General features: G+C 42.8%; 1 protein-coding gene across 3 annotated transcripts in view; it reads right to left on the reverse strand.

The window, feature by feature from the left end:
* mast4 (microtubule associated serine/threonine kinase family member 4) overlaps nucleotides 1-2,446 on the reverse strand; it is a 147,473-nt gene extending 145,027 nt beyond the window's left edge. For 2 of the 3 annotated variants that reach the window (XM_047372084.1, XM_047372083.1), the window contains exon 1: nucleotides 1,833-2,446. In XM_047372084.1, coding sequence (XP_047228040.1) covers nucleotides 1,833-2,084 — 252 coding nt within the window. In that variant the 5' untranslated portion in view covers nucleotides 2,085-2,446. The remainder of the gene's footprint in view (nucleotides 1-1,832) is intronic. The other variant, XM_047372085.1, reaches the window with a different exon arrangement.
* Between the last annotated feature and the right edge of the window lie 11,763 nt (nucleotides 2,447-14,209).

Here is a 14,209-nt window from a genome sequence, read left to right on the forward strand (position 1 = left end):
TTTGTTTTCAGAGAAATTCTGTTGTGGCTTCAGAAGTGAAGGCAAAGTATGCTTATATGTGAGCAGGTCTGCAGACGCCACGTTTGCTGTAACCGCTGTACCGGCTGCTCTGTCACCTGCTTTTTATTTGGTATTGCAGAATGTATGGAGAATGCCCACTGACAACGTAAAGTGAACATACAGAGAATATGACTCACTTTTTTTCACAACAAGCAATTTAAGCTAGTAGTTTCAAATACTTATGTACCAAAAAAGAAAAAAAAAATCAACTTTCTTGAGAACATGCTTAATTACCCTGTGCATGGTCTGGTTTTAACTAAGCTCATTTGGTTAATTTTGGGTTTAAATGTAAATTGCTGGCCGTAAAGTACCCCACAATTTCAGCTTTTGAAACACTGTGGCTTTAATCTTTAGCCAAAAACAAGATATATGATGCTCTTCTAAGGCTTTCAGTTGAAGTTCTCTCTTTTCAACAAACAGCTCTTGAACATTTCGCTACCTTACCTATTAATACTGGTTAATGCCCATATTCCACACAGACCAGGAATAACAATTACCAACAATTGTTCAATCTAAGGGTTTGCGAGATCATTAGAACTTTGTACATTTTTTGGTCCAATCTGGGACACCCTAAGATTGAGTAATGACAAAGTACAATAGATAAAGATAAATTGTGAGATTCGGTTTAAGTCGCACAAATATTGTCGAGAATTCAGTATGATTTATAAGAATCTATTAAGAATACTGCATGAACGTCAGGAACCAGTTATCAATATGCTGAATGCACCTAAGAATCAGGTACAATTAAATTTGCAGTCGTTACTATACTTGACAATTTTAAAAGTGATGGGGGACTAGCAGAAGGGAACGTTATTTGAATAATGATTGTTGATATTTATAAGTTCAAATGTTTTAAAAGAAGTTGAACTAAAGTGCTTGATTTTGACATAAAATGTAATAAGAAACTATTAGCACCATTAGCACAATTGCAGCACACCGGCAATCATGAGCTTGAACGACAGTACACACTGTGCGGGAGGAGTGTAGGCAGCGTATATACCAGCGTGATTGACACTGCTAAGACACTCCTCCTGGCTTTGATTGGTTGTTTCTGACCATGAGTGGTGTATTTCAGCAAATAGCAGTAAGACCACTGGGAGGAGCCGGAGGAGCTCGACTTTTTTCACAGACTGTCACATATTCTACTGTCAGGACATAGTGGCAGTTTTAACAAATATATAAAAAATACTTTTTTTTTACAAAGGTTACCTACTACAGTTTTTACTGAGATGTTTTGTATTTGGGAGTTCAGCATCAAAATTTTGGACAGCTCAAAACGTTTGCCATGAATTCCAAAGGCTTCAAGAATTGCAAGACCTGACTAAGAATAAAATATGAATCTGTTACAAATTCAGGAACTAATTACGATTCAACAAAGAACCCTAAAAAGTTTACATTCTTGGCGATTCCTGTTATTCGTAGTCTGTGGGGGAAAACGGCTTAATCAGAAGAAGAAAGTTATCAAACAGGATGCTGCTTTTGTATGATTAGCACTAATGTCTACTTTATACCATTGTAAACTTGAATTAGGCGATATTTCTGGGACACTTGGAGGTTGGCGGCATGAGCAGTTGCTTAGTTTGCTTATGCCTTGAGTTGGCTCTCATAAAAACATAACTTTATTGATTAACTGTCATGGCAAGAACAAAAACATGTAAACAAAACATACTAGTATTTAAAAGGCTGAAGGCTTTGTCAAATATCAAAACAGTCGAGGTAATAGTTATTTTTAGGGGGGGACTGAAATGTGTTCCTGTAGTTTGTGTGTTTACCATATCGTCTTCCTCCTTCTGATCATCTTCATCATTATCGTCATTCTCTGGTGCCTCCCTGTCATAGCCTGGGTGTCCACCGTCTCCAGCTGTTTTGCCCCTTCCACAGTCCAGGTTTTGTATAGTATCGCCATTAACTTTAATCTCCACACCAGGCGTCGTCTCTTCTCCCTCGGACACGACGTTGGAACTGGAGGAAGAAGAAGACGGACTTCTACCGCTTCCAGACACCGAGACCTGCTGCTGCTCCATGGTGTCAAGTTTTTTTTTTAATGCGACGCCACAACAAATGCGGCTTTTGTAATTAACTTGCCAGCACACCTGTCCGGATCATTTTAAGACGCTGCAGAAGTCCACTTCTTCTTTTCTTCTTTAGCTTGAGTAAAAACAGAGGCACGACGTTGACATTGTAACTCAATGCCGCTTATTAAAATATCAAGCTGCCCCGTCTAAAACCCAAAGCTATTCCCTCTTTTTGGATTTTGTGGCTCATTACGTTCCCAGCAGCGCCAGACCATTCTGTCACTGCGCTTCATATCTGACAACTACAGCCTGCTGCCTCAAACTAAGCCACGCCCACAAGTGTGGACCAATCAGATCACAGAGGCTGCCAAACCTGTCAAACGCTATGAGTGGAGCCGCACTATTCACACGCTGGTATCTACGAAAAAGCCTGTGCAGAAGCAATAGTAAAGGTTTAGACCACACATTATCCGAATCTCTTTTTATTATTATTATATAGTTCATCAGAGACATAAAGAATTTTTACTTGATAACATGAGCTGATGTAGTGTTACGACGTTTCAAACTAATTTTTATAAAGCTTTTATACATGTACCTGCAATGGACTGGTGACCTGTCCAGGGTGTACCATGCCTCTCGCCCATAGACTGCTGGAGATAGGCACCAGCTTCCCCGTGACGCACTATGGAAGAAGCGGTAGAAACTGACTGACTGACTGACTGACTTTTATACATGTATACGCTGTTTTAAAAAAAAGTAACAGAACACTTTGAAAACACATAAGATTTTAATTGGAAAAAAAATCATGCTGGATATCCATATTGATATGGAATGGGTAATGTGTTAGTAACAAAAGGAAGCCACATAATTTGATTAAAATTATCAACCCACAGGGGACTTAATCCAAAGACACTGAGAAACTTAAACTGAAAAACTGATCCAGCAGGCTAGTCCAATTTGCTGAAATGTCATTGCAGCAACTCCAAATGGTACTTAGTTTGTGTGGCCCCTACGTGCTTGTAAGCCTGCCTGACAATATCGGAGCATGGTCCTTTTGAGATGATGGATGATGTGTAGTGGTATCTCCTCCTAGATCATGACCAGCAAATAATTACGCTCCTGGACAGTCTGAGGTGCAACCTGGTGGCGTCAGATGGACCTGAACATGATGTCCCAGGGAGGTTCTATTGGATTTAGGTCAGGGGAGCGTGGAGGCCAGTTATTGGTATCAGTTCCTTTAAAACATTAATGAGGGCCCTATAAACAAAATAACCTGGAGACAACATTACAAAATGAATGTCAACTGAGGCAAAGTAGTGACTCTGGACATTGTCTGCATTTCGAGAAGTCTTAAGGCCTCAATTTGACTCAGTACCTCAAATCTACAGCTTCACTTGTCTTGCCTTTGTTGCAGCAAAGTCATCTTTAACGTTATCATAAGCAAGTTGTTTTGAGACTATGGGATTTATACTTATGATGGAAAGTCCACTGAGATGTTCTTGCATCATAGTAGTTCTCAGGTAGGTTTTAATGAGCTTGAGCTTTGAGAAGCTCCTTTCAGCAGTAGCTACCATAACTGGTATAGTGGCTTAGGTTCTCAGAGCTACCCACATATTTGAGTAAATTTCTGTGAGCTTTTTGTCATGTAAGAGGGTCAAATTTGCATTGTGTTTCTCAGATTTGATGGTAAAGTGGAAAATTGAGGTAGAGGGGACATAACTTGCTGTTGTAGCATCACCTGAGGCAGCTGAGATAGAGGGTGCAGGACAATTTGTTACATCTCTGTAGTCGGAGGTAGAGCTGTCTGCAAGTGGCCCGGGTTTTGGTTTCCTGATTTAAAGGCTACATTAGACTATAGTAAAGTGCTGTCATTTTGTGTACTTGCCAAACTGTCTTAGTAGTTTTCCTCATATTAGTTACCTTATCCACTATCATATCCACATTACTGATGAATATTTATCAAAAATCTCACTATGTAAATAGGTTGCAAAATCAACTTTAACTTGGCAACAAAACTCTGGCTTTATTATTTATTTTGATCATAGTCTTGTTTCAATAAAAGTGCTTATAACATGATGATGACAGGCTACTTCACCCTCAGCCTCAAATGAGATATGATAATGGATCATGAAACCCACTTCTGGTCTAATGTTGGATGTCTACTGGTCAATAAAAATGTAACATTATACCTGGTAGTCTATCCAGTAGGACATAGGAGACGTGTCCGCTATTTCTACACCTAAATTCTTTCAAACTTCCTCTAAGGTGGGAGTCGCTGATGGTAACTCTTGCTATTATTTTTCAATTAGCAATGTTTACTCTGAGGTCCTCCAAAGTAAACTAGCTTTAGCTAATCGTTCACTTGCTGCATATATCGTTATGCTCACTCCACCTTCTGCTCCAAGCAAGCTAGCTAGCAAGAGAACCTTAGGTATTGATTTTCAACAGACATCAATTACCTGTGTGTTGTTCCTGTTTTGCCTCCTCTTTTTTTTTCTTTCTTCCCCGAGCACCCAAGAGCTTTGGCCTTTTTGACATGTCAGTTTAACTTGGTCATTGTTAATATACTGTGGAGTGATGACCGTGGCTGGTTGGTGTGTGTTTAGTGTCAGCAGCTGTTGGAGTAGCTGCCGCAGTATTAAAATACTCTTATACTCTTATTTAGTATTTTCTTTCTCTCCACATAGTCAGTGCCAGCTCACTTGTTGTGCACAAATTTACCAGGATGAACAGCCTAGTGCAGCCAGCCTCACTGCCTTTAGCGGTTTGACATCAAAAACAGAGCATGACAAACCAAAAACACAAGAAAGCCACGAGGTCATTACCACTCCTGATGCTCCTGATAGCATCAGGACTTGATTTTTGTGACCCACCCCAAGCTGATTAGTGGTCTCCAATTGGGCCACCCCTGTTAAAACATGTTGAGCTTCCCTGTAGACTTCTTAAAAACACTGTTGAGCTGAGCTTCAGGCCCCGCCCCTTTCTGGCTGAGTACAGGTCTGGGTGTGGAGGCTCAATATCTTGCAGAGGCAGACTTAGAAGATTCTGGAGAAGTTCCACAGTTGAGTGAGCTGCAAAAGGCTGACATTGAGAAAACTTCAAGTGAATGTGAAGCTGAAGGAGCTGAAGGACCTTGTCCAGAAGACACTGTGGGCAAACTATGGTGAAGAGGAACTGACAATAGTGGTGAAAGCTGCAGAAGAGAAAGTGAAGAGTGTGGTGTCTTTTGATTCTGGTGGGAGTAAAGAGGCTTTTGACTTCATGTTCGACTACATGGAAAGATTGGTGAAGAAGGCAAAGGAGCAGTACACACAGTGGAAGTGCTGGGCCCCTCCAGCTGAGCAGAAGTATTTTCATTTGTGTGTAAGAGAGCTTGAGCAGATTGTTCCAAAGTTAATGTCCAGAAAGGCAGAGTTCATTGAAGCCAAGGCTAGAGAAGATGCTGGAGGAATTGCAAGCACATCTCCCATCAGCTACTCAACATCAGCCATCAGACTGAAGCCAACCTCCCTCCCCACGTTTACTGGCATCAGGCGAGATTTTCATCGCTGGAAAAGAGACTGGGAGGCTCTTCAGAGTCAAGGAGAACCCACCGGGTCAAAAGAAGTTAAAAAGTTCCAGCTCATTGACAGTTTGGATGAGAAAATAAGAGCTTCAACTGGTGACCTATAAAACAGCAGATGACATTTTTTGTGTACTGGAGAACAGGTTTGGATCCCAACCAGCTATTGCTATTGAAATATTTGAGGAGCTCCAGAGATTTCCACATGTCAAAAGTCACCAGCCCAAGAGAATTGTTGAGCTAATCCAAGTTATTGAAAAGGCCCTAGAAGATCTAAATGACCTTGGGGACAATGGTGCTTTAAAAAATCCTCTAGTGACAAAGTCCATTGAAAGCAAACTACCTGATGCCTTGAAGAAAGAGTGGCTTCTCTTTACAGCTGAGAGGATAAGTAATAAACCAGAGAAGCGCTTTGACAATCTTCTGGCCTTCCTCAAGAGTCAGGAGAGTATTTATGAGCAGCTCGACCAACTGAGGGATGAGGACTCACAGAGAAAAGAAACTCGACCCGAGCAGAGGCAAGCAAGGACTAGAACCTCAAACCAGTCAATCAGCCATACATCAGGGTGTGTTGTTTGTGGGGACATCAAACACAGAAAAAAACTATACTTCTGTAAGAAATTCCGTGTGCTTAATTTTACAGAGAAGAAGGATGCAGTGCGGAAGTTGGGAGCCTGCTGGAAATGTCTGGAAGTCCACAACGCTGATGATCACTGCAAAACTTCATTTTTGTGTAACAATTCTGAGTGTGAGAAGAGAGGCATAGACCACCATTACTCTATATGTCCAAACGCTGAAACATCTAGAGACAGCACAATCCAAAGGAGGAACAGAAGTGGAATAGTAGGAGGTAGTAACAGGACAAATTACACTGAAGCTCAAGAAGAATTCTTTAAAAAACTCTCACCTGAATTAGCCCAGCAATGTCAAAATGTATTTTGTAACACAGCATCAAAGATCTCCCATGTTGCAAAAAGTCACTCGAGTCTTCTAGAAGAGAATGGACTAACAGAATGGACTGTCATAATGATGATTCTGGAAGTCACAGCTAATGATGGACAAAAAATTGGGACACTGATTGATCTAGCTTCTGATTCAAATTATATCACTCATAAGGCAGCAGCCTGACTAAATCTCAGAAGTGAAGATATCACGCTTGTGGTCCATGGTGTAGGAGGCATGAAAGTCTCTGTTAAAACAAAGCGGTACCTCCTGAAAATTCATATCCGTAGCTCAAGAGGCACTTTCACGTCCCATCAACTGGTTTGTTATGGGCTAGACAGTATTGCAGATATCCATAAGCATGTGTCTCCAGAGAAGCTGCAAAAGTTCTTCCCAGGCATCCCACTCGGTGACCTGTTAAGGCCAAAAGAGATTCACCTCCTTATAAGCCACAAAGAGGGTCAGCTCGCATCACAGAGAATCAGCACTGTTGGGGATCTCGTGTTGTGGGATGGACCATTGGGAAAAACAGTTGCTGGCACCCATCCTGAGTTGTTTGAAGAAGTCACTATATGAGCTCACACATCACAAACACACTTTGCAAGATCTATGAGAACTGCTGCTGTGAAGTATGAGGAACATATTTGTGTAGCCCCAAGTTACAATGCACAAAACCAGCAAAAATTGATTACCTTTCAACCTCCAGTTGCCTCCAGACACAAGTCCAGTTGTCCAGCTACTACATCCAGGTTCCTAGAGTGGTGGAAATGGGACAGTATTGGTGCCGGCTGTATTCCAAAATGTGGAGGCTGCCGCTGTGGGAACTGCCAGCCAGGAGGAAAAGAAATGACCCTTGCTGAAGAAAGGGAGCTGGAAGTAGTAAAGTGTGGGCTCACGTATGTAGTTGCTGATGACCATAGTGAGAAGCCTCATTGGCATGCCAAGTATCCCTGGGTAGAAGATCCAGCCACATTACCAAGTAACAGGAGTGTAATTGAAGCTACATTTATGAGGATTGAGAGACAACTGGCTAAGGAGCCAGAGTGGAAGACCGCATATGCAGCTCAAATTCATGAGATGGTTGAGCGCCGAGCTGCAATGAAGTTGTCTAAAGATATCTTGAATATATGGACTGGTCCAGTATGGTATATCAGCCACCTTATTGCACCAAACCCGCGCTCTGTCACAACTCCAGTAAGGTTGGTCTGGAACAGTAGTCAGAAGTGCAAAGGGGTGAGTTTAAATGATCTCCTGCCAAAAGGCCCAGATGTGCTAAATTCAATCCGTGCTGTGCTTCTCAGGTTTCGAAGTGGAAGTTTTGCAGCTCTGGGGGACATACAGAAGATGTATAATTCAGTGTGGCTTGAAGACCGAGAGGTGCACCTGCATAGGTTCCTGTGGCGTGACTCTGAGGAGGAGGAGCTAGGTGAATTTTCAGTCACAAGAGTCAACATTGGCGATAAGCCAGCAGGTTGTATTGCTCAACTTGCCCTAAAGGAAACGGCAAATCTCCCAGAGTTCAGCCATTTTGTGGAGGAGCGTCGAGTAATAGAGGAGCATAGCTATATTGATGACCTTTTGATCTCTCATAACAACTTGAACCAGCTCAGACTCATCACAAAAAATGTCGAGCAGATCTTAAATGCAGGGGCGTTTGAATTGAAGCCATGGGTCTTCTCTGGTCAAAGTGGGAGGCAGACTGCTGGGAAGCAGAAACTGGAGGCTGCTCCAAAGATTATGATTCTGCCGAATCAGCTTGGAGAGGAAGAAAACAAAGCTCTTGGCCTTGGCTACATCTTGGAAGATGATAGCCTCCATGTCATGGTTGGAATAAACGTCTCAAAGAGAAAAAGGAAAATGAGACTCGGCAAAGACCTTCAACTGGAGCAGGTGAGAGCTCAGACACCAAACCCACTGACACGACGAGAATTACTCAGCCAGGTTTCCGGGCTATATGACCCAATTGGTCTGACAACGCCTGTCAAGCAGAAAGGGGCCATTCTGGTCCGTAGAGCATTTCAGGAGGCTAAGCATAGAACCATTAAAGACAGTTGGGACCTTGCACTCTCAGAAAAGCTTAGAGCAGATGCTATCAGTCTCTTTGAAGAATATGCTCAGCTGAGTAAGGTCAAGTTTCTGAGAGCTCTGACACCAGTGGATGCAATTACCTTTTCTGATGGAAGCGAGCAGGCTTATGGTGCCATTCTCTACCTGCGTTGGGCATGTGATCAAGGCCCAATAGTAAGACTTGTGGAGTCTAAAGCTAAATTGACACCCTTAGACCACAAGGGGGAAGCAGTCAAGGCAGAGCTGTGTGGAGCAGTATTTGCTGCCTGCTTAAAGAGGTACTTTGTGCAACATTGTCAAATTCAGGTAAAGCAGTGGTACCACTTTGTTGACAGCCAAACTGTCTTTTGTGCAATTCTGCGTGAAAGCTATGGTTTCCAATCCTTTTTTGCTAACAGGGTTGGAGAAATCCAAAATAGTACACAACTGCAGGATTGGTGGTGGATCCCTGGCCCCCTGAACATTGCTGATATCATTACTTGTGGGTGTGGTTTAAAAGATTTAGAGGAAAATTCAACAAGGCAACGAGGCCCAGATTTTCTGAGTTTACCAGCTGATAAATGGCCAATTAAATCTCCAAAGGATGTTTCATCAGCTGCAAGAGAGACTGTTGGAAAGATGCAGAAAAAATCATTTGCTGCGGTACTTACAAGAGCTTTGAAAGAAAAGAACCCCCAGATCTAGAGCTTCGGAGACCACCTGCTGGCACTACAGTCAAGAACCTGGTGGATGTAAGACGATTCAGCAGTTTGACTCGACTGATCCGGACAATTGCCCAGGTCTGGCGGGCTGCAAAATGCTTTGCAGGCCAGAAAAGGTTCATGAGGACCCCAAAGTGGGAGGCAGTGTCATTAGCTGGTGTCATTACTGTAGTAGAGCGCCAAGATGCTTTAAGAGATCTTTTTCTTGCTGCACAGGAAGGCGTCACCTTTCCAGCCACCACAATAGACCGTTTGGTGGTCTACCAAGAGGAAGAATCTGGGCTTCTGGTTTGTGGTGGAAGAGTCCAGGCTTTCAATGGAGACCGAGTTGGTGTTCCCCTATTACCACACAATGCCTGGGTCTCAACGCTGCTGGTTCATGAAGCTCACAGCAGGGGTCACGAGGGAGTGGCTGCAACTCTTTTGAAGGTGAGAAAGAGAGCATGGATAATCAAGGGACGAAGAATTGCTCAAAAAGTCATTGAAAATTGTGTGACTTGCAAGAAAGCCAGAGCTAAAATATGTCAGCAAGTGATGAGTGATTTGCCTCAAGAGAGAACTAGGCCCGCAGCCCCATTTGAGTTTACAACAGTTGACCTGTTTGGACCTTATCAGGTTAAAGATGATGTGAGAAGGAGAGTCACAGTTAAAGTTTGGGGGGTGGCATTCTGCTGCATGGCCAGTAGAGCAATTCACACAGAGCTTGCTAACTCTATGTCAACTGAAAGTTTTCTAATGGCTTATCAGAGATTCACAGTGATTCGAGGGCATCCTAAAAAGATCGGGTCTGATCCAGGGACCAATTTTGTTGGTGCCAAGCCTGTTTTGGAGGAGTTGTACCAGTTTCTGGATGGCATGAACAGGTCCTCTGTGGAAGAAACTTCAGCTCAAAATGGAACTGACTGGCAGTGGAAAATCCAGCCAGCGGATTCTCCACATCGAAATGGTTCTGCTGAAGCAGCTGTTCGGATTGTAAAAAAGGCATTCCAGAGTCTGGAAAGAGTCAGGGCTCACCTTCAGTGAGTTTCAAACAACACTTCAACTTGCTGCTAACCTTGCAAATGAACGCCCTATTGATGCCAGAGTTCAGAGCCAGGAAGACACAGTACAGTATATTACACCTAATTCACTTCTGCTGGGACGAGCATCATCAAGTAATGACTGCAAAACTTTTGACTTCACAAGTTATCCTTATCAAAGACTTCAAGAAATGCAGCACCAGGTTAACAAGTTTTGGAGGTCCTGGAGCCAACTTGCTGGACCAGATCTCTTTGTCAGAAGTAAATGGCACACCACACAAAGAAATGTTGCAGTCGGAGACATTGTTTGGCTGTGTGATCAGAATGCATTGAAAGGTCACTTTAAGCTTGGGAGGGGGCGGACTCCAGAGGCATTGTGCGTGATGTGAATGTTAGAGTCGTGACAGGTTGCTGTGTCCCAGAGGTGAGACTCACATCCAAGAATCCTGCATCCAAGTATCCCAGTTCCAGCATTCTGGGGGGCACTCAGACCACAATTCTTCACAGAGATGTCAGACGGTTAGTAGTCCTGCTGACAGCAGAGGAGTAGGCAGGAAACCCAGGAGAAAGCTGATTTTATGCAATCTTGCCAGCGGTTTCCGTGGGAAGATCGAGTGGGAGGTGTTGAGCTGAGCTTCAGGCCCCGCCCCTTTCTGGCTGAGTGCAGGTCTGGGTGTGTCTCCCACCCTGGTGGCAGCAGCCTGTTTTCTCCAGGTGGAGACGATTAAATGAATTGTTTGGAGGAGGTATTCTCTAACATATGAGCTGCTGATGATGTGTGAGAGAGGTGCTGGAAAATGAACACTGCAGGACTGAGAAAGCTTGTTTCAAGAAAAGGAAGGAGCCAGTGAGCTGCAGATTGTACTTGAATATATGTAGAAACTGATATTTAATGCTTTAAATATTTGTTTGATTTTTGGGTGTTTAATTTGGGATGTTATACTTAGCTCAAGAATAATTTATAATCGTTTAAAGGGCTAATTATTTTGATCATAGTTAAATGTGGTTTATTGGGTTTTTGCTTAACCCTTTTGTGTTTTCTTTGTGTTTAAGGTTTTTCACCTATTGTGACCACATGTGAACTTTAAAAATAAAGGAAAGGAGGAAAAGAAAAATTGTTTCTGGGTCATTGAGTGAAATCCAGTTTGAATCCTATTGAAGCAAGCTGCCTTTTCAAGTGGGGGAAACCTGCAGTGTAAGCCCAAAAAAGTGGGAACCACCTGACAAACACATTACAGCCCTTTTATTTAGCACTTTATCATAAGCTACAAATTAGACACCAACTTCTTTGCCCACCTGCAATTTACAGCAATATTTCACCACAGTGCATTAACCTAGTAAACCACTGGGAGGCGCCTGCTCCCCATTACTGGACACAGTATATAATAAGCCATAGAAAGCTTAGTCTAGGAAAAAGTACTAGATTACTTTTTGCCTCATGGTTGCAAAAAATGTATGTTTACAACCATAAGATATAGCTTATGGTTGTATACCGATAAGATATAGCTGTATGTCATGAATAACCCATGAACATTTTATGCACATTTGTTATACCAGGCACTGACTCCTTTATGTTTAACTCCCATGCAAGAAAACGTTTTATCACCTTTTTCCCTCCTTAGCAGTAGATCCTTCCTTTTCCTCTTACAAGCCAAGTGATGCACGGGTGATATCAAAAGGAGCCGACCCAACGTTTCAACCACCTTCCGACGAGCTGTTGCTATTAGTTATCAGTTTAATTATTATAATCAGGATAAAACGATTATCATAAATGTCAACAATTCATTTTATATTTTTATTCAGTCATTGTTGCTCTCACTTTGTGTCCTGCAGCAAATATTTGTTCACAATGCTGCACATCACAAATTTCCCTGAATGAACTTTACATTCTGAGCATCGATCGTTGCTCTCTGGCCTTGAATGTTTGAATCAAAGGTTGAGGAAAAATACAGCTGAAAACAAATCGTCTGAGTAGCAGGATGCACTACAGAGACCTTCTCTGAAAGAGTAAAGGCTCCCTTCATTGTTCTGAGGAAAATATGACTTGAAAAGAGACCAACAGCCCTTTCTTTCTTACATCAAAACAAAAACACATTATCTAACACAAGAATGGAAATGTTCTTAAGAAATGTAATTGTATGCAATGCAAATATCCCTACACTAAACTAATAATTAGCACCGGAGATCATCAGTAGCTTTGGGTGGTTTGTGTTGAACATTGAAATTTATTGGGTGGAGATTTACATTAAGAGGGCTATATATATTTGTTGTTTTCCTCCACTGACTGCACGTGGATGCCTCTGACCTTCAGAAATGTTGTGTGCGTTCTGGCTAGCTTCCTTTTGGTGGTGCTGTCTTTTGGTGGTTTTCTCTGGCAAACAAAGCAGAATTAAGGGCCCCTTGCAGAAGAGAATCCCAGAAAACCGCATGCTTTGGTGCAGAAAACTACATTTAGGTGCAAAAAGTAACTCCCCTGATCATTTAGAAATTTTAATTTAGGCCCCACATTTGATGGGGGCCTAAGATGATTCAGGAAAGGGAGCAGCCCAAAACCCAATTGACACAAAAACAGGCACACACAGTCACAATCGCATGTTCTCACCCTCACACGTACACATCAAAACACCCACAACCCCCCAAGATATAGACACAACCATGAACGCCGTAAGCTCACTTGCTTGGATCATACAAACTCTATAGGTCTATACCGATACCCTCGAGGGGCAACCAGCCCCCAGACCCAGGAGGAGGTGGTCCCCCTCACTCTGGGGTGGAGACAGGCAGACCGCCTGAGCCACGAGTCCAGACTAGTGCCGGCACCGCCTATACGGCCCAGACCTTGACCTCCTGCCCCGATCCTGGCCCCCAATGGCCCCTGTCCTCATCCAGTGAGGGGGACAGGAACAAAAGAGGGGTCCACCCGGTCACAGTACACCACCAAACCCCATACCCACACCGGACCCCCTGACCCCACACCCAGACGGGACAAACTCACCAGGCAAGCAGTCCTCGGCCAACGGCACGCACCCGGGGCTGACGTCCTTAACCACACAGATGCATCCCTATTTGCATGGTTTGATTTGTTTGTTTTCCTAATGGTCAGCATCTGTTCGTTTAAACATGGCTGACATAATCGTAAAGCTTTCTGTGGCTCTGTTTCTGAGAAATGTTGTTTTCCCTGAATAATGAAACTAAAGAAATAAGTCCCCACAAATAGCAGGTATTTGATACTCAGATTGGTTCGGCGTTAACTTTTACAAATGTTTTTTGTTTGTTTGGACCAGTTCTTTTTCCAAGAATTTCAGTAATGTTTACAGAGTCTATGAAATCCCATGTGTTGAAGGTGCTGATCAAAAGCAGGATGCTAGGCCACCACTAGAGGGCAGCACTGCCCAGAAAATGATGGGATGATTTACTGGAGCCATCCATTCTTTGATTTTACAGTCTGAGTTCATCCTGTGCAAGGTGGTGGAGTTTTGCGGCCAAGAAGAGCAAGAAGATCTACGGTTAGACAGGTTTAAAGCTGTTTCAGCTCTACCCATCTTTCTCTGCAGCAAGTCCCCTCTCGCATCTAGACTACTGACTATTCCCTGGGTTCTGTTTGTCAGGCTACAAATATTTAGCACTTTCTAATCTCTGTAATCTTTAACATCCAACATTATGTAACAATAAAGCTACAACTACGGTAAATTGAAAATATGAAAAAAAGCACACATCTTACTATGGTTAACTAGTTTTATTTGTAATAATCTAGAACGTTCACTTCATTCACAATTAGGTTAATTCATCTTCTTTGTTTACATGCTTAAAAAGATCTATGGTATCTTAGCATCACATAATGTA

Source organism: Girardinichthys multiradiatus, chromosome 8 (genome assembly GCF_021462225.1).
Source record: "Girardinichthys multiradiatus isolate DD_20200921_A chromosome 8, DD_fGirMul_XY1, whole genome shotgun sequence".
Lineage (NCBI taxonomy): Eukaryota > Metazoa > Chordata > Actinopteri > Cyprinodontiformes > Goodeidae > Girardinichthys > Girardinichthys multiradiatus.